At 41.6% G+C, this 27,965-nt stretch overlaps 1 protein-coding gene across 1 annotated transcript in view; it reads left to right on the top strand.

Moving 5' to 3' along the window:
* LOC145403022 (WD repeat-containing protein 13-like) overlaps positions 1-27,965 on the top strand; it is a 136,493-nt gene that overhangs the window by 43,402 nt on the left and 65,126 nt on the right. The window contains exons 2-3 of the mRNA XM_080274854.1: positions 11,660-11,715; positions 12,374-12,511. Of these exons, the coding sequence (XP_080130980.1) occupies positions 12,389-12,511 (123 nt within the window). The 5' untranslated portion in view covers positions 11,660-11,715; positions 12,374-12,388. The remainder of the gene's footprint in view (positions 1-11,659; positions 11,716-12,373; positions 12,512-27,965) is intronic.

A 27,965-nucleotide genomic window follows, 5' to 3' on the forward strand; every position in this document is an offset into this window, starting at 1 on the left:
TGACTAGTGTTGGACATTGGCAGTACTGATAGATGATACAAACCACCACTTGAAAGCCCGGGCGAATTCAAAATAACACAGAATCACAAAAGTGACGTCCCACGGTATGATTCCTTGCTTCCAAGCGTCACGAAAGTGACGACCCGCAGTTAAGGGGTTAAAGAGATTAGGGGACAACAGATCATTGGGGAATGCCATTTGTGAAGTTTCTGATGTCCGATGACTGACTGGCAAATGTTACATGTGCACATCTGCCTGCTAAATAGTTTGCCAGCCATCTGTTTGTGTTATTGTGCATGTTTGTGTTGAATATTTTGTTTGTGAGGTTGTGGCGGGGATGGCATCAAAAGCTTTGCTAATATCTAGTGTGACTAGTAGTGTTCTGTGTGGTGGCCTAGCTGAGTTGATGCCATCAAAGACTCTCTGTATAAGGTCTGTAAGAAGAGTGTTTGTGGAGTGTAGTGACCTAAAACCATGTTGTAATAGGGCTAAGGGTGTGTGAGGTGTAACTAGTTGTCATACCTGTCATTCAGTGACTTTGGAGGGGATGCAGTGGAGTGTGATGGAGCGGTGTGAGGAAGGTAATGTGAGGTCTTTGTTGGGTTTGGGGATAGTGATGATAGTGCCATGCTTCCAAATGTTGGGTATTATGTTGTGTGAGTTTTTGTAGTTTGATATGTTGGTGAGTACTTGTATGCCTTGTGGTCCAGTGTGTTTAAGGTGTATGTTACTTATGTTGTTTGGTCCACAGGCAGATGAGTGCTTAAGGTTGCTAATGGTGTGCTTCGCCTGGTTGTAAGTGAAAGGTGCGAAGTCTGGGCCTGTGGGGAATTGTCTCTTACGTCGGATGACACGTTGGTCGTCACGATGGGGGTTTAGATGGCAGCCATGTGAAAAGTGATTGATGAGAGTGTTTGCTTGTTGTTTGTTTGAAATTATGGTGTCTGTTGTTGTGATGGCAGCGTGTGATTGTGTAGTGTTGCTGTTGGAGAGTGTGATGCTGTTTAGTGTTTTGTAAAGCTTGCTGGTGTTTGTTTTGTGATCAAGTGTTTGGAGGTAATTTTTCCAATTTAGTGTTTATTGTTCTGATATTTTATTGTTTATTTGAGCGTTGAGTTCTTGTATTTGTTGTACGGTGTCTTGTGTACGGGATGTTGAGGAGTGTTGTAGTGTGATGTACTGTATAATGTTTCTTAGTGTTGTTCTGTTTCAGTTTTAAGGCCTCCCAGTTGGCTCTCATACAATTAGTGTATGTGTGTCTGTGGCCAGCTGGGATGATTCTGGTTTTGCTAGTGATGATGATTGGGACGTAGTCAGAGCCAAGGGTTTTGACCACTCTCCAGGATGTTGTGGGGACAAGGTTTGGGGAGCAAAAGGTGATGTCTGGCGATGATGAGAGGAAGAGGGCTTGGTGTGGGATATAGGTATGTTAATGGAGACTATTGAATATGAAAAGATTATCTGTTTGGGATTGTAGTACCAGCCCTCTGTTTGTGTCAGGGTTGTTGACATGCCAGGCCGACACCTTGACGTTGAAATCACCACGCAGGATAATATTGGGTATGTTAGTGATGTGGTGTATTTGTGGAGAGTAATTGTGGGGGACGACTGGGGGGGAATGAACGAATTAGGGATTGTTATGTGTGATTTGTTACCAGTGGGTATTTTAATTGATTGTATTTCTGTTGTGGTGGCGACCATCATCCACTCACTTGATGTAGTGCTTCCTACTTCTTCCTTAGCCTTTATCATTCTTTTTCTGTGCCTCCCCTCCTCTCTTCCTATTTCTCGCATCTTTCCTGTCACTTCTTATTGCTTTTCTTTCCTTTACAGGTGGCTTTACATTGAGTGACAAGCCAAATGGTTTCCTGTAAGCCAAGAAACCATTTACAACGCTGGGTGGTAACCATATAACCAAACCATACGTGCTCCCTACGTGTGAACAAGTGGGTTGGTGGAGGGTTAGTGCCCCTCCCCTTAAAACAAATAACTCAAAGTCAAATGGCCACCCCTTAAGGGATTATGGTGTCTGGCAACAGATAGATAGATAAATAGATTTCTGTTGTGGTGTCATGTGGGGGGAGAAGTGATTTTGTATGTACACTAGTATCTGAAAAGATGGATTTGTGTACCAGGGTGATGAGTCCACCGCCACCTCCGTCAGCCCAGTCTTGTCTAGTGGTGGTGAAATTATGAAATATAGGTGTTTTTTGTGTTCTGTGTAGTTTTGTTTCTTGTAATATGGCAGTGTGTATGTTTTGTTGTTTGATGAATTGTGTAAGTTCTTGTTTTTTGGCGTTTATGCCATCAATGTTTATTTGAAGAATGTTTATGTTGTGTGTACGATGTGTGTTGGGTGCTGCAGCACAGGGGGAAGGTGGGGGTGTGGTTGGAGGGGAAGGGGTAGGAGAAGGTTGTGATGGAGTAAGGGTTGGGGTGAATTAAATTGGGGAGGAATGGGAGGGGTTTGGGGGGTTGGATGGTGTGGGAAGGATCGGTGGGGTTAGGCTGAAGAGGTGTGGGGGAAGTAGGAGTGGGGTTGGTCAGGGGGTTAGTGGGTGGGTGGAAGGAGCAGGTCCAGGTGTTTGTGTAATTTCTAGATGCAAGTGTTGTGCAGGTGTAATGGGTCCAGTTCTTGCAGGAATTGCACTGAACTGAACCCTTTGTCTGTTGGCTCGAAGTGTTAGGTTTTGAGCATGCTGGACATGTGTACTGTATTTGTTGGTGGGTCCTTGATTGCTCTCAGTGTCACCGGCTAGAAGAAGTCTTCGAGAAATGACCACTGGGGAGTCATTTCTTGGTGTAGAAAAAACGGTGTTGTTGTGTGTGTTGTGTTGAGAGATGTGGTACTTGCCTGGGCAACTGAAGCCACTTCCAGGCTCTCAGGCCCCGTGGGGGGCCGAGGGGGTTTGCTTTGGTTTGGCCCCCATGCTGTCCTCCTGTGCTCCAACAGCCCCTGCGGGGTAGATCCACGACGAAGATGCCACCGCACCAGGTCTAGTTCCATGGTTATTGTGCATACTGTAACTGATACCGAGTCTAGTGCATGATAATGAAATTGCTTTATAACAAAAGCACAGAACCTAAAATGCTTGTTCATTTCCATGGTTATTGTGCATACTGTATCTGATACCGAGTCTAGTGTGTGATAATGAAATTGCGTTATAACAAAAGCACAGAACGTATGGGATTTATCGTAGTTGGTACCAGACACCTCTCTCAGTAACTCAGTTTTCCCCTTTACAATTTATACCCACCAGATACATACATATTGTTATAATAAGTATCAGAGACACACAGGTATGGTTAGATTAATAGAAAGTGATGAAAAGGGCACAGTAAGGAAGAAACACGTACCACAAGAGACCTGAGATGGGCTTGGGTTCTGAGGCATGAGGGTGGAGAGGTATTGGTCTCCAGTACCTGGGATTAACAAGTGGTCTCCAGTACCTGGAATTAACCCATCGATTTGGTCCTCATATTTGAATCCCTCAGCGCCATCAGAAAGCACAGATACTGCACCATCAGTGTTTGCAGAAACCATCCCAGGTGGATGATAATGTTTTTTAGCTGAAAATGCATAGTAATGACCGGAGTGCAGAATTTTATCATGCAGTGATAATGAAATACCTAGGTGCATAACAACCAGGGGATCACTGTACAGACAATAAGAATATTGTTGTATATTAAAAGTGAGAGTGAGATATGTAGATGGAAATGAGCAGGGGCAAAAGCAGGCTGCTAGCTTTGTATGTGACAAAGGAGACAGGCTGGTGTCACCTGCATGCTTATTTTTACTTAAACATTTTATTATTTTCCGTGGAAGGAGCTACATACACTAAGAGTACAGATTTTTTCCTTTACTAACAGTGAGTGAAATGCGTAGATGGAAATGAGTTGAACTGTTGTTGTGGGGACTGGTGGGTGGTTTGAAAAATTTGGTTTCTATGCATGTTGTCAGTTACTGCAGTAAAAAAGCAGATTTGGCTTTAATTCAGCCAGAATTTTGCTTTGTCATATAATGACTTGTTAGGTAATGTAGCATCGGATAAACGGGGTATTACTGTATCTCTTTTGCCAAATCTCTCTCATAGCTCTTCATTATGCCAAATCTCTCTCATAACTCATCATTCTCAGTTCTGACATTCAGTGACATCCTACTGAGCCATCTTAGCAGTCTCCTGTCATTGCATTCCAAGTGTCCTCTTTTTTCACCGGACACCTATCCCTGCTGCACAGCATAACTTTTCGCACACATTATGTAGAAAGTACCCCATGCGTGAAAGGAGAGCCCTTTGATAGTCATGAAAGGCAGCCATTTCCGAAACTTCTTCCATCCACTTCTCGTTCTAGCACTGGAACTAGTCTCAACTCATCTCTCACTCAGTTCTGTGTATCTCCAGACTAGGAGAACTCCACACACTTCCAGTCACTGTCACCTGAACAGCACTTACTATTCTGTTGTTAACAGCCCAGATGCCTGTACAGACCACGCAATGAAAGCACACAAACACATTGGAGCTGACTACCCCCGACTGGAGTGGCATTATTCCTGGCTTGAGCCTAATGCTACATAGCAGGGGATTGTGCTACCCCTGATTCAGTTGCTTCTTTTGTGAGAGGGAGGTCAGAGTTTTGCTTACGATGCTATTCATATTCACACAGCAAAATTATTATACATTACCTGAGGGGTCCATTGTAGTATACTCATATTTTTTGTCTCACACTTTTACCACAAGGTCCATGGATAACATTGTTAGGTTAGAAATACTGGTACAACATACTGTACACTGCACTTATCAATTAAAAAAAAAAAGGTCTACTCCTTTTATAGTATATCAGTATTACCTCCCATTTCTTTTAGTGCCTGTTATCCATTCCATTTTGTTAATTCCTTTCTCAGCACCTTCATCTTTTTCCACCTTGTCCATCTTGTTATTTTGCATCCCACTTTATTTCTTTTACCATACGTCTCCAGCCTTCTTATGATGCCCCACCTGTCTCAACTCCTCTGTAGAAACCCTTTCTTACATGCTGAATTACATGTTACATTCCTATTCCATTTCACATTGGTTACTAATAACCCTCTGAGTCTATTATTCTTCCTGTGGTGCCTCATGCAGAATTTCAGCACTCTTTAATCATGCAGCATTTGCAGGTTGGTATTGTTCTGTAATTCCATATATCCATGGATTCTTTCTGTTTACTTTGTTTCTCTCATCAGTTCTCTAACATGATCAGTCACAACTCTCCTTCCCTTGTGGTTATCTTGAACACTTTGCTTCTGTGGGAAATTCTAGATAGCTCTGTGATTTTTTTTTTCTATGTGGGGGGTGCCCACCATTCACTTATTCAGTGTAGTGGTACCAATGGATATATATTATGTTTTTTTAATAATGTTCTTTTATGTAACTTATGTCTGCAAGTATGGATGCTGGTAGTTAGAATTTAAAAATATTGTACAGTTTTGCATCTAATTACCATGTAAGGCTGTATATAGCTCACAGTTATTAAAGAAAACACCAATTCTTGTGTTGGTAAATTAGTTAATTTAAATGATCAGTGATGATTCATTCATATTCCAAAGTTATCATTCATATTTGGTACCTACCAGCAGTACAAGCACTGTATTGTATTGGAAACTGAACAGCAAGTAATTAAGCTGTGTAAGTTCTGACAAGTAAGGTATTGAAAACTGAACAACAAGTAATTGCTAAGTGTTTCTTTTAATGTAATGTGTAACTATAAATGAAATTTGACCAGGTAACATTGCAACAGTTATATTTACTGATATTTATGTATATTGTGCTTCACAGTCATCATGTTAAAGTTACTTTCCAGTCAGTTTTATGTAACTTTCATGTACTGCAGTACAGTAATTCTTTAGATATCTTTCACTTGGTTGTGGCAGTTTTCGTAATCACTGTTAGGTGAAAATGTGCACTCCTGCCATTATAGTGCATTTTTCGACTACAAAGACACTGGATGCTGCAGCACGGGGGGAAGGTGGGGGTGTGGGTGGACAGGAAGGGGTAGGAGAAGGTTGTGATGGAGGTAAGAGTTGGGGTGAATTAGATTGGGGTGGAATGGGAGGGGTTGCGAGGTTGGATGGTGTGGGAAGGATCGATGGGGTTAGGCTGAGGAGGTGTGGGGGAAATATGAGTGGGGTTGGTCAGGGGGTTAGTGGGTGGGGGGAAGGAGCATAAGGAGCAGGTCCAGGTGTTTGTGTAATATTTTCTGGATGCAAATGTTTTGCAGGTGTAATGGGTCCAGTTCTTGCAGGATTTGCGCTGAACTGAACCCTTTGTCTGTCGGCATCAGAGGTGGTCTCCACCAACAATGATGGTGCAGTGTTAGTTGCTTTTAATGGCTTTGAGGGATTCAGAGATGAGGCCCTACTCAAGGAGTTAATCACAGGTGATGGACACCACTAACTTTCCACCCTCTAGCCATGGAACCCCTTACCTCAAATCCATCTCGGTTCTCTGTATGGTACAGTAAATGTTTCTTCCTTATTGTGCCCTTGTCATTACTTTTTTTTTTTTTTTTTTTTTTTTTTTTTTTTTTTTAAATGCGAGGAAAAGCTGATCCCACAAAACAGTTCCTTCCAAGAAAAAATACAAAAACAATGCAAAAGAAAGCCAGATTCAAGATCCATTCATTTCGATATGCCTGGACACACTGCGTTTGAAAGACTGGAGATCATAGGAAGTAGGAAATAGAGACAGAGGGAGACAGTTCCAGAGTTGACCTGTTGCATAAATGAGGGACTGGGAGTAACGGTTAACTCTTGCATTAGAGTTGGGCAGAAAAGGGGTGAGAGTTTGTTGCTAGACAGGTGCTACGCACTCGTTGTAGAGGTGGAGGGATGCAGGCAGACATTTCAGAGGAGCAGTGACCATTGAAGTAGCGATAGAAAAAGAGATAAAGAGGCAACAGTGTGGTGAAGAGACAGAGATTGAAGGGAGCCAGTAAGAGGAGGAGAGTTGATGAGACGAAAAGCCTTTGACACCACCCTATTGAGAAGAGCTGTATGTGGGAAGCCTCCCGACACATGAAAGTTGTACTCTAAACGGGCGAATAAAACCCGTGTATACTGTAAAGTCAACAACTGTGCAGGGGTAAAGAAGGCATGGAGTCGGCTTAGCACACCTAATCTCTAGGAAGCAGAATTTACAAGAGATGCAATATGATCTTTCCAAGATAAGTCCTTAGTGAATGAAACCCCAAGCATGTTCAAGGATGATGCGGGATTGAGCTTTATTTTATTAAACCCTAGTGGGTACTCCTGTGGAAGATTTTGACAGGTTGATAGGTGTAAAAACTGAGTTTTTGATGCATTAAAAATAAGATTATTTTTACCTCAGTCAGAGATACGAGCCAAGTCAGACATTAGGTGTGCCATAGCCTCATCCCTTGTTTGTTGAAGTAACTGCTAAGAAGGACGTTGCGGAAAGCGAATGGGATGATGAAGGGTGGAATCATCAGCGTACGAGTGGATAGGGTTAGATGTACAGCTTAGAAGATCATTAATGAATAAAAGAAAGAGAGTTGATGATAGGACAGAGCCCTGAGGAACACCACTGTCAATAGATCTAAGAGAAAAACAGTGACCGTCTACAACAGCAGCTTTAGAACGACCAGAAAGATGAAGGCACAGAAAGAAGGATAGAAACCGTAAGAGGGCAGTTTGGAAGTTAAAGATTTATGCCAGACTCGATCGAAAGCCTTTGAGATGTCAAGTGCAATGGCAAAGCTTTCGCCAAAGTCCCAAAAGGCTGATGACCAGGAGTCTGAAAGGAAGGTGAGAAGATTGCCAGTGGATTGTCCCTGACAGCATACTGATGATCAGAAAGAAGATTGTGATAGGAAGATGCTTTAAAATTTTTCTGTTAAGAGTAGACCCAAAAACTTTTGAGACAGGATGTTAACGCAATTGGACGATAGTTAGAGGGTTGGGAATGGTCACCCTTCTTTGGGACTGGCTGAATGATAGCAAACTTCCAGCAAGAAGGAAAGGTACAAGTTGAAAGACAAAGGCAAAAGAGTTTACCTAGGCAGGGTGTAAGCACAGAAGCGCAGTTCTTGAGGACAACAGGAGGGAATCCATCAGATCCATATACCTTGTTAGTATTGAGGCCAATGATGGCAGAAAATACATCAGCTGAAGAAATTTAAATGTCAGCCATGAGGAAGTCATTTTACCCAACAATGCCTAAGTGTGTTTCTGATACTTATCTTAACCCTCTCAGTGTCAGTCATGTGATTCGCGTTTCATGTGGATTGTTCTAAAGATGTTCAGACACTCGAATCGCATTCCTAAGCACAAAAAAATTTGCCAAAAATTAAGTTTTTGGCAGATTTGCATCAAATTTTGACGCATTGTAATGAATGCAGTGCTTTCCAATGGTAAGGCATTGGCAACACTGAGCTGCCTCACGGGGCCTAGCACGTAATGATAAACCTCAGTCTCTTCCAAGCAGCCAGGCGGTAAGGTAGCGTCAAGTGTACTCTCCCTTTAAACTCCTGTTAATTCTCCCCCTCCTGCTCGAGCTGAAGCCCCTATGGACTCAGTGTGATAATGCAATATTTGTGAGCATATTTGTATGTGATATTTTCGATGGAACGTAGATATATGTCACGAAAAGGAATTTTGTCCGTTATCAATCATTAGGCTTAGAGGCGATATGCGTGTTCACTGTTGTGGGGTTTCACCTCTCGCCCTCCCCAAGGCCCTATGGCGTGATTATAAATACATATATAATGAAGCCAATGCCTAAACTGTATTTTGTGTGAAAGATATTGTGGCTGGTTTGGTGAAATTATGGAACCATAGTGTGGAATGGGACAGGCATAACGTACAGTTTTTATAGTCGGGAAGGAAGAATTAGAGGTGTTTAGGGATGGAATTATTGTGATTCTGATAGTGAAAATGTGTACGGAATTGTGTGAAATATACGTCAAACATGCTGCGGGTGTTCGTAAAGGAGTGTGGTGTGTGCCAATACAATAGAGGCGCAGCGAGTGTTCACAGAGAAATATTTCATTCATTGACTGACTTAGCAAAACCAAAGCGCAAGTGTCAGAGACTAGAAATATACCACAGCCACATATACATATGTATGTCGTGCAGCGAATGTTTGTGGAGAAATCTATTGTGTGCATCATATGTGTTTTAAGCAAATGTATCGCTAGGAGAGAAGAAAATATGCCACAGACACACATGCACACACACTCACCCACACCCACACCCACCCACACACACACACTCACCCACAGACACGCTCACCCACACACGCACATGCTCACACATTACATAACTCCTCATCTTCAAGTTACCGCCAGCATCTCAACACTTCTGGAGGAAGTGAGTTATCCGTATTTTGTTAATCTGTATATTGACCTATTTCTATAGTTCAGTATTTTTTACACAAATAAGTAATGTTTTTTTACATACACACATATGAGATGGAAGAAAGTTCAGCTTCAGTATCAGAACTTAACAGAAAGACTAGTGGTCATATCGAATTTCTGACAGCACTATCAAAAACCTTGATATTTTACTTGTATACTTTGAGTAAAGAAAGAAAATAATAAAACGTAACGAGCGAAAATATGTAGCTGTGGGTGAGGCAGGGAAAGAATGTTTTTTATCTCGCATGCGGGTGAGGAAGAGTATTCAACGTTTGTCATCCAATTACTCCAAAACTATTGGACCTATCGATTTCCCGTAAGAACCATGATAAAGAGCAGTAATTCTACGTATGTTCATTTGCAGAATATAAGCCTCTGGGAGCATTTTCTGTTGGAAAAGTTGGGGGAACAGACTGTTTTGGTAAAGTCGAAAGCGCTCAGAGGAGTAATCTCACTTTGTCGGCCAATTGCTCGAAAACTATTGGACGTATCGATTTCCCATAAGAACCATGATAAAGCGCAGTAAATTCTACGTATGTACAAGACATAACAATGTAATATCTATGATAAGAATTCGTTGTTACGTAGACGGGAATACAGTATTGCGTATGCTGTGCGCACATCACGAAAGTGACGTACGGACGTGAGTTCCCAGTCGTTTTTGGGAATTTACTCGAGAACTATGGGGCGTATCGAAACCAATATTAGGTTATTAGAAAACTGGTGAAATTCTGCATAATATTATGCAATAAAAACATAACATGTGCAAAAAAAAATCAGTTTTAGAGCTCCTTGATTTTTTTTCAAAAATGGCTTTCAGTTTTTGGCTATTTTCTTGAAAACTACAAATCGTATCAACACCGGATTTGTCTCTTTAGAAAGCTTATGAAATTCTCTATCAAAACTTCTAATAACATTTTCCTGTATGATGGAAAACATTCGAATGATGATGTTGGGAAGTGAACATGATGTGGCGAAATGTTTATTCACGACCGCCTAATGTTGTTTTATTCGTGTTTTCGTTTTTTTTTTTTTTGGTGCTTATCAGCTAGAACAAACATCGACATAGGTTTCATGGCAGTATATTGATGTTTGGGTGGCGAAAATAAGGAGAGAATCCGTGTTATTTGCCGCACTCAGGCAACCGGGCCGGGCGGCTTCACAGAAAAAATCATGCGCCGGAAAACTTTCTGAAACTTTCCGTGCACGAGAGGGTTAACAGTACATGTGTGCAGTAGATCCACTATAACAGACTCTTTGGGCGAAAACCAAGTGTGTTAGAGCCGATAGTCCGTTATATTTGAGGGTTCTTCTTAGGGTGAGATTTCAAACACGTTTAAAAATGAATGAGTACAATAGCACATTCTAGTACGAAATATGTAAACTATACCCATTTCTCATAAACTTGGCTCATAATTTCAATCTTTTGCAGCTTATGTCACATCCTTGTCACAGTGCTTCGTTATGAATTGAAGTCACGGCGCACGAGTCTGAAGGTATCGTTATCGTACCCTGGGAACCTACCCATCAACAGTGTGTCCGACTTCTTATCATATTACAGTGTACACAAATCTTATTACTGTATTATATACGAATATATTATACACGAATATTATTGTACACGAACATTTTATACACGAATCACACGCGTATCATATTATACAAGAAATCGGATGCCCCGTTGACAGGTAGGTTGCCAGGGCATGATAATGGCACCTTCAGACTAGCATGCCGTGACTATAGTACAGTATTACTGCAGTACAGTCTGTTAGTACAACTCGGCAATCATGATGGGTAGAGGGCAATTTCAGTTGAAGTAAACAGGGTAGGAATTACATGAATTGTGCCCCATTCTGCCCCATTTATTGAACTTTGTTTGTTATAACCAAATAAAGTCAGATGGGCCTCGTTATGTCTGTTAAATCCAATATCCTCTACACTAGGGTCAATTATAGACAGGGTCTACTGTATATAGTGGGTCAAAACTGTCATAAAAGGGAAAATTTTGGCTTGCACTTCGGAGGCATGGTACCAGTTAGGATAAATCCCATACGTTCTTTGGTTTTGTTATTGTGCAATTCGATTATCGCGCACCATGTTTGGTACTAATTATATAAAAAAACCAAGGGATCACTGTATTATATTTTGTTTGGAGCAGATATTCGATGTGTAGTGGCTGCACTCTTACCCCCACCATATTTTTAAAGCCTGACGTCTGTGTTTTTCTTTTCGTCTTTTGTTGCAGAAACACTCTACATCCGTCGTCGTAGCCAGCTACTCAGAGACAGTGCACGTGAGGAGGTAATTGCTGAGAGGATGATAGCTTGTTTTCATCCAGTGAAAATTGTCACTCCTTTATGTAACCCATTCAGTTGAAGGATGTGTTTTAATAATATTTTATTTTTGCTCTAGCTAGACAGTTTTATTCAGCCTAGGAGAGACTTTTTTTTTTAACTAGCACAGCCCTTTATGACCCCATTCACCACAAGAGATCTCCCGTAAGTCAGAGAAAATACAGGTAATGTCAAATTTAAATGATAAACTCTGACAGAAGGGGGTAAGTTGAGGCGAGATAATGGGTGAGTAATGTGGAAGGAATGAACAGGGTATTGTGGGAGTTGACCAAGAATGATTTGGGAATGCCTGGAGAAGCTGTCCTAGCTGACTTTTAAATTGAGCTTCACTGGAACTGGGAGAATTGAAATGCCATGTCTGTAGAATGTGCAAAGGGAAGTTACCAGAACACTCACAAAATGCCATTCAGTTAGTGTTCATTAAAGTTGTTTTGCATGATGATGCTGATGAATTGACACCTGTTATTCACTGTAGATTACCCATAGTTCATTAGAAAGTTGTGGAAAAGTCAGGTTTGTGTGTGTGTGTGTGTGTGTGTGTGTGTGTGTGTGTGTGTGTGTGTGTGTGTGTGCACCTTATTATTTTCCTCCATTGTTTTCTGCAGGAGAGAGAAGGTTGTATGCGAGGGTACCTGAGAGTAAGACTAGCCCTTCTTCAACACCGTTATTGTCTCACCCTTGACCAACTTAGTCTCAAGAGTCGCTCAGCCAGCCTCCGCTCTGCTTCCAGGCTTACCTTTGAGGTAGGTTAGGTTGATTAGATGAGAGTTTAGATGGTTAATATGTGATGTTAGTGTATGCATGGAAAGGGGTTTACTTCAAAAGGAATAACCTTATGATTCACTCTCACACATATAGTACACCCTCGAATTATTGAACTGCCCTAATTTGGGGGAAAGGCTGACAATGTAACTCATGTTTTGTGGGGGAACTGTAGTAGTAGTAGTAGTTGTTCCCTAGAGAGGCACCCAGTTTCTTGCTGTAGCCTCCACAAACCCACAACATCCACTATATTACATGGCAGCACTTCCACCCACACCAAGGAACATCAAAACAACACCCAACACACAATACCATACACAAATACTGTCATCTCTCCCCCCTTGCCCACCTCAGACCAGCTTCCAGAAGCATATCCACACTCAGATCACTCGCCGCTCCGTTCATTCACTTAAAGACAACACACAGCTGCATGCACGGCCTCCTGACATCAACCCTTCTGAATCCTATCTCCCTTGTGAGGACAGGGTCCACCTGGCCAGGCTGAGATGTGGGCACCATCCAGCCCTCTTAAGCTACCAGAAGAGGCTGGATGACTCCGTCGCTGATGCCTGTCCAGGATGCAACACAGCACCCCATACTATTAAGCACAGTATGGAAGACTGCATTGCACACAATCACCTATGCCAACAACACAATATACACTCTTTGAGAGCTCTGTAGGAGGAGTAGACTGTAGCACCAGTTGAACAGGGCAGTACTCTCGAGGTTGATGGCAAGCTGGTGATAAGGAGAGCTGGAGCTCCCGTTTCACCAGCCATCAGGACTTGATCCTGACCATCTCCCTTTTCTGAACATTTTCAGTGCATTCATTTACACAGAGAGTAGGCCAGCATGCTCTCATAATACCTCTACCTTCAGCTGTCTACACCACACTACATGCGCATAACATATCACACCTTCTATTCACATCTTTAGTAATGGCCGCTGCAATCTTAATATCAAATGAGGTGGTACCTCGGATTGCCACCACCGGCAGGGTAGGGCTGGAGGCACAGGGTCCTCCCAGTCGCCATCAAGCGACTGTGCCGGCAGCGACTGTTGCTATTTCCGGGAATGCTCGTCGGCGAAGAGGTGACGGTGCGGCCTTATTCTTTACCAACATCCGCGGCCTTACCACAAATTTAAACTCGGTTCATTTTTTCCTTCAGTCCATATCCCCTTTGGCCCTTTTCCTCACAGAACCACAAATCTCGCCCTCTACCGATATAGCTCCATTTTGTTTTCCCGGTTACCATCTCCTTACAAACTTTCGTAACAAGGGCAGCACCTGTTGTTATATCAAATCCCAATATGCAGTTGACACTATTTTAAACTTCACTTCATCCAGTTTTGATTACTCATTATATAAATTAAATTGCCAAAACATTACCAAATATATCTGTGTAGTTTATCGTTCCCCCAATGCTTCTTCGGACCCTAGTGTATTTGATTCCATATCCACTCAGTTGAGTAACCTTGACCTTGCCCTTGGCAATGAAATTACCATTTTGGGTGATTTTAACATACACAATGTATAATGGTTATTGCATTCTGCCCGGACTGACGACGCTGGTCTAGAATGCGAGCTGTTTGCGGAATCGTTTAACCTCACCCAGTTGGTAAAGCAACCAACCAGAATACCTGATAATCCTGACCATAATGCCCATCTCTTGGATTTATTCTTGACAAATAATCCAGATCAATACAGGATAGAGGTACAGTCACCACTTGGATCCTCTGACCACAATCTCATCAAAGCCTCATTAGTTAACCCTCCTACACCTCCCCATTCTGAACCTGTCAGGGTGACCCGATGGCACTTTGACAGGGCAGACTGGGATGGATTTAGAAATTATCTTGCTGATATTCCATGGCAGTCTTTCTTCTCTAGTGATCCCAATTCTACCCAGACCCACATCTGCGACTTAATACTAGCTGGTATGGATTTATTCATACCAAGTCAACAATTCACTAAAAGATCAAACTCTTCAAAATGGTTTGATGGCAATTGTGCCAGAGCAACAGCCCAAAAGTCATTAGCATATAACTCTTACTTAAAATCAAAAACATCTGAATCACTCTCCCAATTTAAAATTGCTAGAAATCATGCAAAAGCTGTAATAAATCTATCTAAATCAAACTTTCTTCAAAAGCAGGCATCAAAACTACTTAACAACCCTAATGACAATAGAATATTGTGGTCAACTCTTAATTCTTTCAATAATAACTTTAACAAGTCATCTTCCATTCCCCCACTAAAATCTTCAGATGGCAATATTACAAATGACCCACGTGGGAAAGCAGATATCTTTGCTAGTACCTTTGCCAGAAACTCTACCATAGATGATACCAGCCAGAATGTCTCAGTACTGGAACTTGATTCTCCTGAAATTGCCCCACTTAAAATACAGACAAGATATGTAAAATCCATCCTACTGTAGACGATTTACCTACCAACAAAGCTCCAGGCCCAGATGGAATTCCGCCAATTGTTTTGAAAAAGTGTTCCCCTGAACTTGCCTCTGTCCTAGCTAAATTATTCAGACTATGCATACGTACTTCGTTATTCCCAAATTCATGGAAATAAGCCAATATCCACCCAGTTCCGAAGAAAGGAAGTTCGTCTGACCCCTCCAATTACAGACCAATAGCTGTCACATCTTCTCTTGGTAAGGTATTTGAAACTTTAATTAATAAGCATATTGTTAAACATCTTGAATCCAACAACTTAATTAGTGATAGACAATACGGTTTTCGCCACGAAAGATCCACCATTGACATATTCAATCTCTTAACTCATACCATCCATCAATCAATTGATCTTTTTGGAGAAACTCATGCAGTAGCTCTTGATATCTCTAAAGCTTTCGACAGAGTATGGCACCGTTCCCTGCTGTCCAAACTCCCTTGCTATGGACTAACGTCTTTTGTTCCTTTGATTTCTTCTTATCTTAGTGACAGGAAAATAAGAGTAAAAGTAGATGATGTATATTCGAATTTCCACTCAATTAACGCCAGCGTGCCGCAGTGATCAGTTCTGGCGCCAACCCTATTTCTGGTTCATATTAATGATCTCTTATCTGTCACTCACAATTCCATTCACTCATATGCAGATGACTCAACACTACATAGTTCATTCACACTCAGACATCCATTTACAAAGTCTAATATCTCTACCTCTCAACTCAGTACAGCCATCTCCATAAATCAAGATCTGTCTACAGTCAGTGAATGGGGACAAAACAACCTTGTCTCTTTTAATGCTAGTAAAACTAAATATATACAGTTTACTAATAGACAGATATTGCCAGATTCGTACATTACCTTCAGTGCTACTAATATTCCCATCTCCAAAAGTATTGAAATTCTTGGTGTCTCACTTAACAGTGCCCTCAGCTGGACCTCTCATGTCAGATCACTTGCCAAAACCGCCTCAAAGAAACTTGGATTATTGTACAGAGTCCATAACTTCTTCGCCGATGAGCAGTTAGCTATAATTTATAAGAGTCATGTGCGCTCTCAGCTTGAATATTGCTCACCCTTGTGGAATGGTTGTGGAGAGGTTGCATTAAGACAACTAGACAAAATTCAGAATAAAGCTGTTAGAATCATTAACAACCCTGCCATTACATATAAACTACCTCCCCTGCAAGTAAGAAGGAATGTTGCCTCCCTTGCATTATTTTACAGATATTTTTTTGGCAAATGCTCAGACGAAGTTGCGTCCATGGTGCCACCTCTCTATGCCTTCCCTCATGCTACACGGGCATCTGGTAGCGCTCATGACTGGAATGTCACTCAACCATATTGCAGAACTTCTGCCTATCAGAATTCTTTCATTCCCCGAACTACATCTCTCTGGAACTCGCTTCCCCAGAGTTGTTTTCCTCCAAATTTCAACCCACAACTGTTCAAGTCTAATTGTTACAGATATTTTATGAACAGAGGACACCAGTAATCTGGTGTATGGATTATTTTTTTTTTTATCCATTTGGTTTTCCTTCCTCCGTTCTGTTAAAAAAAAAAAAAAAAAAAAAAAAAAAGCCCGGTCTCGGTCATGGCCTTCCTAAGTGGCTCAGGGCTGTTCAGCCAGGGGGAACTGTAATGACCCATGGTTTGACTTTCTCTGAATTTTTAATGGAATTACTGTATACATATTTACAATTATACAGTAAACTCTCAGTTATCCGTCATCTCAGTAGTTAGGCCCACCACAATATCTGGCCCTGCTGGCTCGACGTGATTAAAGCAATATCCAGCAAAATTATGCCACATCCGGCTCTGAAACGGGAAGTAACCTGCGGTTCTGCGCAGTATTGGGATACGAGGCATATCATCTGCTCGTACGCGGTTGCCAACTGCCGCCTGGGAAACCCCGCGATTTGCTAGCTAATGAGAACGCCCACAACATGCCAGCCAATCAGAATTCATTGCGGGAGCAGCCTTCGGCACGCTGAGTCTACATTCTCTATCTCATGGATCTCGTTCAGCGAAGACGTATCTATCCACTCAGCTCTTGTGACCATGCAGTGATAAAACCCTGGTACTAAGACTTACTCTGTGGCCTCCCATGCCTTGCTTGTTGTTGCAAAGCTTGTGGCCTCACAGTGCTTCATGTCCTGGTGCTCTGATGTGACTCAGAATTTACTGTACACAATTATTTGCACTAGATCACACGCAATTAAGTGCACTGAACTGTACTGCATGGTGTATTATACCCTTCAATGATGCCAATGCTAGGTGAGTAAATAGCATACTATGTACTGTATTACTCTAATCTATGTATACTGTATTGTATTTTGTTTAATTTCCATCTTTTACTCATGGGAATATTTTTGGGATAGAGGGTTGAGATAAACAAGATGAATATATCCATTAAAAAAAGGCATGCTCCTCATTGGCGAAAAGTGTATGGTATCTGTATCGTTTTCTACTAACAAACTGACTCTAACTGCCAGCAGGCTTGCAATATCATACAGTATCTTGGCAGGTCCATTTTGTTGAATGTTACTCATAAAAACATGGAAAAATAAAGAAATAAATCTTGAGCATTTACTGGTGAACTGATGATTTGGAAACTAGTGTTGTACAATAGAATTATCATGACTCCCATGTTCAAAGTTATGAAAATGACCGTGGCACACCAATTTGTTTCTTACCTGACTGCTGTCCCTCAGCCCCGCATTTACCACTCAGCTGTTCTGCAGATACTGTAATACAGTAAGTACTTTTGAACTGCATGGAAAAGTAAAGTAAAGAAATAAATCTTGAGCATTTATTGGTGAACTGATGATTGAGAAAGAAGTGCCATTCTGTAGAATTATCATGACTCCCTTGCTCACATTATAGGACCTCAGCCTGCAAATTTATTCCTTGCCTGAATGCCTGCATTCCACCCCTCTCTTGCCACTCAGCTGTTTTGCAGATAAAACAGTAAATTGTATGATTTGCATGGAAAAATAAACTAAAAAAGCAAATCTTGAGCATTAATTGGTGAACTGATGGTTAGGGAAGAGGTGTTGTACAGTAGAATTATCACGACTTCCATGCCCACAGTGTAGGACCGCAATGCACATATTTATATCTTGCCTGACCGCCGTACTTCACCCCTCACTCACCGCTCAGCTGGTTTGCAGATACTACAGTAAATATGTATAAATTTCAAGCACAGTAATTTTGTCCAAGAAAGCAAACCTTCATTTTTGTCAGCTAGATTTTATCTTTTCTGCCAGTGCAAATGCATTCTAAGATGATGTATAAACTCATAATGCATTTGAGGAATAGATTTATAGGCCATGGCCATAAACTGAGCAAGGGAGTCATGATAATCCTATTGTACAACACTTCTTTCCTAATCATCTATCTACCTGTCTGTTGCTAGATGCCTCAATCCTGTAAGGGGGGGCCACTAACAAATCGCCTCCATGTCGCCTTTTACCCTGCCATTTCACTGACCTGCTCCCAGCTCACCCCCCCCCCCTGTCTCTTATATACCTCTCCACTCCATCCCTCCATCTCATCCTTGGCCACCCCCTCCCTCTCCCCCCCTCCACCTCACTCACATACACTCTCCTCATCAGTCTCTCACTCTCCATCCTCTCCACATGGCCAAACCACCTCAGTGTGTTTCTCCTAATGCTTCTTCACTTCCTTATTTGTCAGTCTGTCTCGCCATGTGACTCTGCAAGCACCTCACAAATAACTCATTTCCACAGCTGTCACTCTTGACTTCTGTCCCTCCAACAAGGTCCAAGCTTCACTTCCATACAAGAGAGTTGGTATCACAATACTGTCATGTAGTGGCTTTTTCACTTCCATGCTCACTTCCCTGTTTCTTATCACTGCTTTCAAGGAACCAGCAACCTTTATTCCCTGTTGTACCCTTTCAAGCACTTCATTCTCTAAACTTCCATCCTTACTCATCACATTACCCAAGTACTTAAATGCACTCACATTTTCCTTTTCCTCCTCATCCATCCTCACTGTACGTTCACTGACTTTACTTCTCTCGAAGGCCATAACTTTACTCTTCCCAACATTAACCTTTAGATTCCGTTTCTTACACAGTCTCCCAAACTCATCCACCAAGCCTTGCAGCTCCCCTTTATCTTCACTTAACAACATAGTACCATCTGCAAACAATAGTACAGGGAGTTTCCAAACACTGTCCTCTTTCACTGGGGCTGCTCCAACATCCACTGCCCTACCTTGTATCTCCTTTATAATCATCAATCAATCATTTCCTGTGGCACCCTCGGGGATGCATAGGGCCTCGATGAACTCACACCACCACATCCTATCTTGTGCTAACTCCTCAAGATCTCCCCAACACTCATCTCCAGCTTCCCGTCTCATTGTCCTCACCCACGTCTCTTTTGGCCTTCCTCTACCTCTCCTACCAAGTGCCACCCACCCTGGTGTACCTCATACTATTCCCTGTCTCCTATACACATGTCCTAGCCACTTCCATCGTGAGAACCTAACATATTCATCGACCGGCTGCACTCCCGTGATTTCTCTAATTCTACTATTTGGTATCCTTTCCCACCACTTAACTCCTAATATTCTTCTAAGTGCTTTTTTTTCAAACACCAAGAATTTATTTTCCATAGTCACTATGCTGTACCAAGACTCGTGTCCATAAATTAGGATAATCCTAACCATTACCTTATAAAGTTTGATTTTTGTATGCACAGAAAAATTTTTATTATTCCAAATATTTTTAAGCATTCCCATTGCCTGATTAGCCTTCTTTAACCTTTCCTCAAATTCAAAGTTCAAAGAACCATCCTTGGCTAAATAAGTACCTAAATATTTAAACCTATCAACTTGCTTTACAACCATACCTCCAACTACACATTCCTGCGCATTTTCCATATTCATATTGATTATTTCAGTTTTTCCACAATTAATAACCAAACCCACCTTGCGACCTTCACTCACCAAACAGTCCAACACTCTCTGCATCTCTTCTGGCCCATCACAAATCAAAACTATATCATCTGCATAATCTATCTATCTATCTATTGCCAGACGCCTCAATCCCGTTTGGGGTGGCCACAAACAAATCGCCTCCAAGTCGCCCTGTCCCCCGCCATTTCACTGCCCTGCTCCCAACTCACACCCCCCTCTCTCATATACCTCTCCACCCCATCCCTCCATTTCATCCTCGGTCTCCCCCTCCCTCTTCCACCCTCCACCTTACTCATATACACTCTCTTCGTCAGTCTTTCACCCTCCATCCTCTCCACATGGCCAAACCACCTCATCGTGTTCCTCACAACGCTTCCTATCACATCCACATCCACACCACAACGCTCCTTTATATCCTCATTCGTCAGCCTGTCTCTCCACGTGACTCCACAGGCTCCTCTTAAATAACTCATTTCCACTGCTCTCACTCTTGACTTGTGTCCTTCCAACAATGTCCAAGCTTCACTTCCATAATCTAAATCCAAAAGTTTCCTGTTCTCTCCCCAAAGTATACCTGCACCGGTTACTGTTCCAACTCGTTTCATAATGTAATCAATGACCAATATAAATAGTAAAGGCGATAGAACACCACCTTGAATTACTCCAGACTTGACTTCAAACGAATCACTCAGACAACCATCAACCATCACTTTACAAAATGTGTCCTCATGCATGTTCATAATGACCCTCACAAACTCCTCTGGTATTCCATAATGTCTCATGATCTTCCCCATAGTCTCTCTCGAAACACTATCAAAAGCCTTTTCAAAATCAACAAAACAAAGACTTAACGGTACTCTCATTTCATTAACTTGCTGCATCAAATGCCTAACTATAAAGATCTGATCATTGCAACCACGTCCCTTTCTAAAACCAGCCTGTTCATCCCTCAGAATACCCTCAACCACCGGCTCCAACCTATTTAACCCCTAAACCGCGGGGCGTCACTTTCGTGACGCTTGGGAGCAAGGGATCATACCGCGGGGCGTCGCTTTTGTGATTCTGTGTTATTTTGAATTCACCCGGGCTTCCAAGTGGGGGCTTGTATCATCTATCAGTACTGCCAATGTCCAACACTAGTCAGCACTCCTAATCTCATCTGTACTCCCATCCATTGTTGACAATTTAGCCATTTCTCCCCGTTCTTGACTCCCCTCCCTACCCCCCCTCCATTACCCTATCCTCTCGCCTGCCCGGCCGTGCTACGCTAAGTAAATCTTCCCTGGAATTTTTCACTGATTTCATCCATTGAAATAAGCCCTATGTCCTATTCTTATACCAAATAATATATACAAGAAAGAAATAAGGTAAGTGAGAGTGCCATACACCTGGAATTGGCTAATTATCACCTGACAACACCTCACGTGCACTCGTTCGCTAATTTTCGCTGTTTTTTTCCCCTTGAAATATGCCGTGTAATCTATTTTCGTAATAAATATACATGTAAGGAGGGAAGGGAGAAGCCTAAGTGATATTTACATTCACCTGGAACTACCTAATTTATAATGTATTGTCTAGATTTCCTGCCAATCATATCAGTGCTAGACAAAGCTGTTTCAAGATATAACATTGGTAGCTCTGAATATATATATCTCCTAAGTAGGCCTCTAATCTATTTTCGTAATAAATATACATGTAAGGAGGGAAGGGAGAAGCCTAAGTGATATTTACATTCACCTGGAACTACCAGATTTATAATGTATTGTCTAGATTTCCTGCCAATCATATCAGTGCTAGACTTAGCTGTTTCAAGAAGTAATATTGGTAACTCTGAATAACCCCTAGCAGGCCTCCACGCTCCGTTATCAGTTCACTCTCATCTTCCGAAGTGAGAGTACGTATGTTTCTTCTTGCTGACTTCAAGGCCTTTTTTCACCCCCATGCAAATGGCCCTGTGACCTTTACCCCCTACTAAACCTCGTGTGGAAAGAGGTAAAGGGCTGACAATTGATAAAAGAGTGACTACGATCTTTCTATTGAGTAAAACAGTGCAAGTGGAATTGTAAATAATGTGTAAATAATGTGTAAACAGCAAGTGAAAGTAATGAATGTAAATATACGTGAACAATGGAAAATAGTTTTATAAGTTATTTCAAGTGACAGTGCACAACACAGTGTAAATAAAATAGAAATGTAAATAACGTAAATAAAATAGAGAACGTAAATAGAAATGTAAATGAGTAGTTTTATAAGAATACGAGTATATACCCTAGGAGTAATGAAAGTGAAAGTTTCACTCTAGCATGTCTGAATGCTATGAGTTATGAGAGTGAAGATGAAAGTGACATTCACTCTCAATGCCAGTATACAGGACGAGAAAGTGAATGCTATGTATTTTACTGAAAGAAATTGAATCCCTACAGTGACAATAAACTAATACTACTGAAGGAAACTTATGGATAAAGACTGTAGATATATATAAGTGTTATATAGTAATAGAAATATAAAGTGTGAGGGGTTTTATGAATAATAAATGACAGACTACCAAGAGCGAACTAGTGCCAGTGCGACGATCAGATGCGCTCGTAATTTCCTTTGCTTTCACAGTGTTTTTTTTTTTGAGTATGGATCCCAAACTACTTGAAAATTGTAGAATAGTGTTTATAGTGTTTGTATCTGGCTGTGGTAATCATATTACGGGTTGTCGGGAAGTGTAAAGTGGAGACTTCGTTACCCTACTTCAGAGGTCTCCACAATTCCTACGGTAACCGACGAAGGCTCAACAATCATTCCAGGAGAAAGCTGAAGGTATGTGCCATAAGCATATGTAATTTTATTATTCTAGGACTAATAACTGATTTTTGGCAAATATTTTTTGAGAGTCTGTCGGAGCCCAAATAACCCCGCGGCACACGCAAGTCATTGGTAAACAAGCCCGCGGTGTAGGGGTTAACAACACTCTACTGAAAACTTTCAAAGCTATCGGTGACAAAGAGATTCCCCTCCAATTACCACATTCACTCAGGTCTCCCTTCTTCGGAACTTTAACAATTACACCATTCTTCCAAACTGATGGTAGTAACCCCATCACCCATATCTTATTGAATAGCTTGGTCAAGATCATTATTAATCTATCCCCCTCCACTTTAAACATTTCCGGAAATAAACCATCCTCCCCTGGTGCCATATTATTCTTTAACTGTTTTACTGCTTTCTCCACTTCTGCAAGCCTCAACTCTCCTGTTTCTATATTTAAATCTTCCTGAGCAGACGGTATATCCTCTTCTGGTGGTACTGGTCTATTAAGAACTGTCTCAAAATGCTCTTTCCATCTATTTTTAATATCTCCATCTTTGGTCAATAAATTTCCTTCCCTGTCTCTAACTGGTATTTCCTTGCATTTACCTGCATTACCACTCAGTTCTCTAATCGATTCATATGCTATTCTTTGACTCTGTCCATCATTTTTGTTTATTAAGATTTCAGTCTCTGCAACCTTTTCATCCACACATCTTCTCTTATCTCTCCTAGCCAACCTTCTTACTTCTGAATTCAAACTCCAGTACGCAGCTCTTGCTAATTCAATCTCTCGTTCATCAACGCATTGCATCTCACTCCTCAATTTAGCCTCACCTCTCTTTTTTTTCATAACCCACGTTTCCTCTGATATTCATTTCTTTCTCCTGAATCTATGTCTCCTTCCAATCGTACATTCAGCAGTCTCATGCAAAACTTTGCTCACATCCTCCCACATCTCATCTACACTTCTTTCCTCCTCTTCCAACGTTTCCAACACCAAAAACCTATTTCTGCATTCTAATCTGAATTCCTCCTTTTCTTCTCCTTCCCTTCTAAGCTTAACAATATCGTATCTACCAGCACCAGATTTTTCCTTCTTCTGATTTTTAAGTTTAAACCTTATTTTTGCAATGCTGAGTTGATGGTCACTACCAATATCCGCTCCCCGTTTAACATGAACATCTAGCAGAGAACTTCTATGCCTCCTACTGATAGCGATGTGAACAATCTGATTTTTATATTTTCCACACGGCGACACCTAAGTTGTCTTGTGTATATTGCAATGCTGAAAGAGTGTGCCCCCGATGACTAAGTCATTTGCTAGACAGAAGCTTCCAAACCTCACTCCGTTTTCACTCATCCTACTACCAACTCCCATCTTACCCATACATGCCTCAAATCCCTCATTTGAACAGCCCATTACTGCATTAAAGTCTCCAACGCAGATCAAAACATCATGTCTAGGTACCCTTCCTACTCCTTCTTGCAACTTTTCATAAAATGTGTCTTTCCTTTCATCGAGTGCATCATTAGTAGGTGCATAACACACAAACAGACTGATGTTGCCATGATTTGATTTAAACCGTGCGTATAACAATCGCTCATCTATAGGATCCCACTCACATAAAGCCTTATTTGCCTTACAACCCAGCAACAATCCTACTCCCTGATAATGCATTCCGTCCTGTCGGCCAGATATCAATAAACGTATACCATCCTCCAAATCCAACATATCGACTCCAGTTAATCTAGTTTCTGTCAGAGCACAAATATCAAGTCCGTAATTTTGAAAAACCTTCACTAACTCATCGATTTTACCGTCATGATTTAGCGTTCTCACATTCCAGTTACCAATTTTAATTGTATTTTTTGCATTAACAAAGGAATTAGATTGTAATTGAGGCAACCGTGAGATTCTTAGCACCCTCTGCCCATTTAAGGGCTGCACGGGACTGGGGGCCATTATTGTTCTTTCAGAGTCCATCAAGGTTTCTTTGGCTAACTTCCTGAACACCTCGCCATTGTGTTGCAGTCGCAGTAGGCAGCTAACTTGCCTGATTGCCCACACCCGAAAGACCCAGCTATGCTGTAGCCAGTCACATGCCAGCATGCTTCCCAGCCATTTCACTCCCAAGGAGTTCCTCTGCCTGAGAAAGCAACCACCCCCCTGCTCCCGAGGGCTTTTGATCTGTGTAGGTAGAGGGCGATCACTCCCTCACTAGCCATATACAGTGTATAGGCTACACTCACCAATAAATGCACAAGATTTATATCTTTAGTTTTCCATGTTTTGTGAATCTATCTATCTATCTATCTATAGCCCGACGCCCTAATCCCGCAAAGGGTGGCCGCAGACAAAACGCCTCCAAGTCACTCTGTCACCCACCATTTGACTCCCCTCCCCCCAACTCACCCCCCCCTCCCTCATATACCTCTCAACTCCATCCCTCCACCTCATCCTCGGTCTACCCCTCCCTCTCCCTCCCTCCACCTCACCTACATACACCCTCTTAGTCAGTCTTTCATTCTCCATCCTCTCCACATGTCCAAACCACCTCAGTGTATTTCTCCTAATCTTTTCAACCACATCCACATCTACCCCACAACGTTCCTTCACTTCTTCATTCGTCAACCTGTCCCTCCATGTCACTCCACATGCTCCTCTCAAGTAACTCATTTCCACTGCTCTCACTCTTGACATGTTCCCCTCTTGCAAGGTCCACGCCTCGCTTCCATACGTCAGGGTAGGGATCACAATACCATCATGCAGTGACTTCTTAACTTCCATACTCACCTCCCTATTTCTCATCACTGCGCTTTCAGTGTGCCAAAGCTTTTGTGAATAAAATTATAAATAACATTTAACAAAATGCATTTACCATGTGCATTGTGCATTCCTGCAGGACACTGCATGCGTGTGTTATGTCTGTGGGTTGTATTTAAGAGGTGGTTATGTTTTAAAGGGAATTGTTTGATGCAAGTGGTATTGTATATACCTGTACTGCAGTGATTTAGCCTAAATATAAGTGTATGTATCAGATATCTGGGAAAAATAAGTTACTGGGAAGGTAAATTCCTCAAGCTTCCCGTTTAACTAGGATAATACTGTACTGTATCAATACTGTATTGTAATTATGCTTAGCTTTCAGCTTTTACTCATGGGATAGTTTTTAGGATAAAGGGTTGAGACGGATAGTAGCACAAAATCCCGCTCGTTAATGAGTGTTGAGCCAATGGGGGGGGAGATACTATGCAGTGTCCTGTGTTTTGCTTTAACCAACATATGCTTTGCTGAATTACAGTGGATAATTGACACTTTACCGTACTTGAAGTATGTGTGGGTTAATGCAGCGTATCTTGATAGTGTATAGGTAAATACAGTACTAAATAATTTTAATCAGTAATAATCAACAGAGCAAGAAATAGCAACAAATAATTACACCTTACAGTAATATCCCATTAATACATCACATTTTACCCAGGGTTCTACCAGATATTGCATTTTTTCAGAGAAACCTATACTTTGCTCCCCCAAACCTCTGCAGGGGGTATAACTCCTATAAAACCCTATACAGGTCTCCTTGTCAGTATGCAGCACCCACCTTGATACAGTAAAAGTCCAATATTTCGTCATCCAAATCCCCGGCAAATCTGACATTTCGGCAGTTTTGAGAAATAGTCCCATTTACGAAAATCTCCGATCGTTCGGCAGATTCTCCGATTTTTTTCGTCAGTCTTGAAATTCTCCATGAGGCTCGCCAGCTAGCTACCCGCCTTTACCCGCCTTAGTGAGTGAGATAGTGAAAGTGATGGAACGAGTCTACCACTGCCATGAAGCTCAGAGGCTAGCTCTTTCTCCTATAGCATAAAGAGAGGACAAACATGTAGTGAGTCTAGCATGGGAAAGAGAATCTGTTTCGCCATTCTTCCGCCATTCTTCCGAGTTGTTGCCGTGCTGCTGCCGACTTCTCTTGATTCTTCTGTGTGCTTTGTGAACTTCGTACCGAAATACCTCTGAAATTACTATTCGAGTGTGCTGTAAGCACTGTAACATCAGACAGGAGCTTTGTAACACCTGAGTGGACCAGCCGTGTGTTGTGAACAGTATAAACATCTTCTGCGTGCTTTGAAAATGGCCTCCACGTGTGGAAAGTTAACTGGTGTTAGCAAGAAGCGTACACATAAGATGTTGACTATTGCTCGGAAAATTGAGCTGTTGAAAAAATTAGAGGCTGGCATGAGTAGGAAACAGATTATGGATGAGTTTAACGTAAGCTCCTCTGCTCCCTCCTCTCCATCACCAACAGCAGTCTCTGAATCTCAAGCTCTACTGCCGCAGCAACAGGGAGAAGAGTCCTTAGAGCCTGTTGCAGGACCCTCTACGGCTGGGGACTTCTTCCAGCAGTAGCAGACTCCAATCAACCCCTTCTATTGTACATATGTAAATAAGAAACCTACTATAAGTTTAGGTAAGTGCATGTGAACTTGTAGGCCTACTGTACCATTACATTTATATACAGTATGTTCACTAATTTCTTTATTTTTCATATTCATGTATAGTACTGTATTCATTACAGTATTGTACAGTATCAAACAGTATACAGTACTCTCTCCAAACACATTTGTAATGATGTGAGTAATGATGATAGTGTTCACCGAAACATATAAGGTACTGAGTGGGTAGGGTTTTCGATAATTTGGCAATTTTGATATTTCGGCACTTGCCTGGTCCCATAGGTGCCGAAAATTCGGACTTCTACTGTACCAGTTTTCTGATGGCCACCTTTATATATTCATTATATAATTCTTACACAACCAATCATGTGATATGTTAACAGTTTTAATGGATTAAAGATACACTTCCTTTATATTATACATATTACACCATAGGCCGGTCTCATCTGTATTGCCTTTATATTATACATGTTACACCATAGGCCTGTCTCATCTGCATTGAATGCTTGTTCAGTTATGGGAACTAAGTATATTTTATTTATTGAAAGTGAGAGTGAGATGTGTAGATGGAAATGAGCTGAACCAAAAACAAGCGACTAGCTAGGTAAGTTACGTAGCACAACAGAGACAGACTGGCACCAAATGCATGCATATTTACATAAACATTTTCTCATTTTCCACAGAAGGAGCTACAGGCACTTGAATATTTCATTGTTTATTAAAAGTGAGAGTGAGATGCATAGATGGATGATTAGAACTGAAAGCAGG

The sequence above is a fragment of the Coenobita brevimanus genome, chromosome 60 (assembly GCF_032717465.1).
Source record: "Coenobita brevimanus isolate Jiangsu-jjx chromosome 60, ASM3271746v2, whole genome shotgun sequence".
Lineage (NCBI taxonomy): Eukaryota > Metazoa > Arthropoda > Malacostraca > Decapoda > Coenobitidae > Coenobita > Coenobita brevimanus.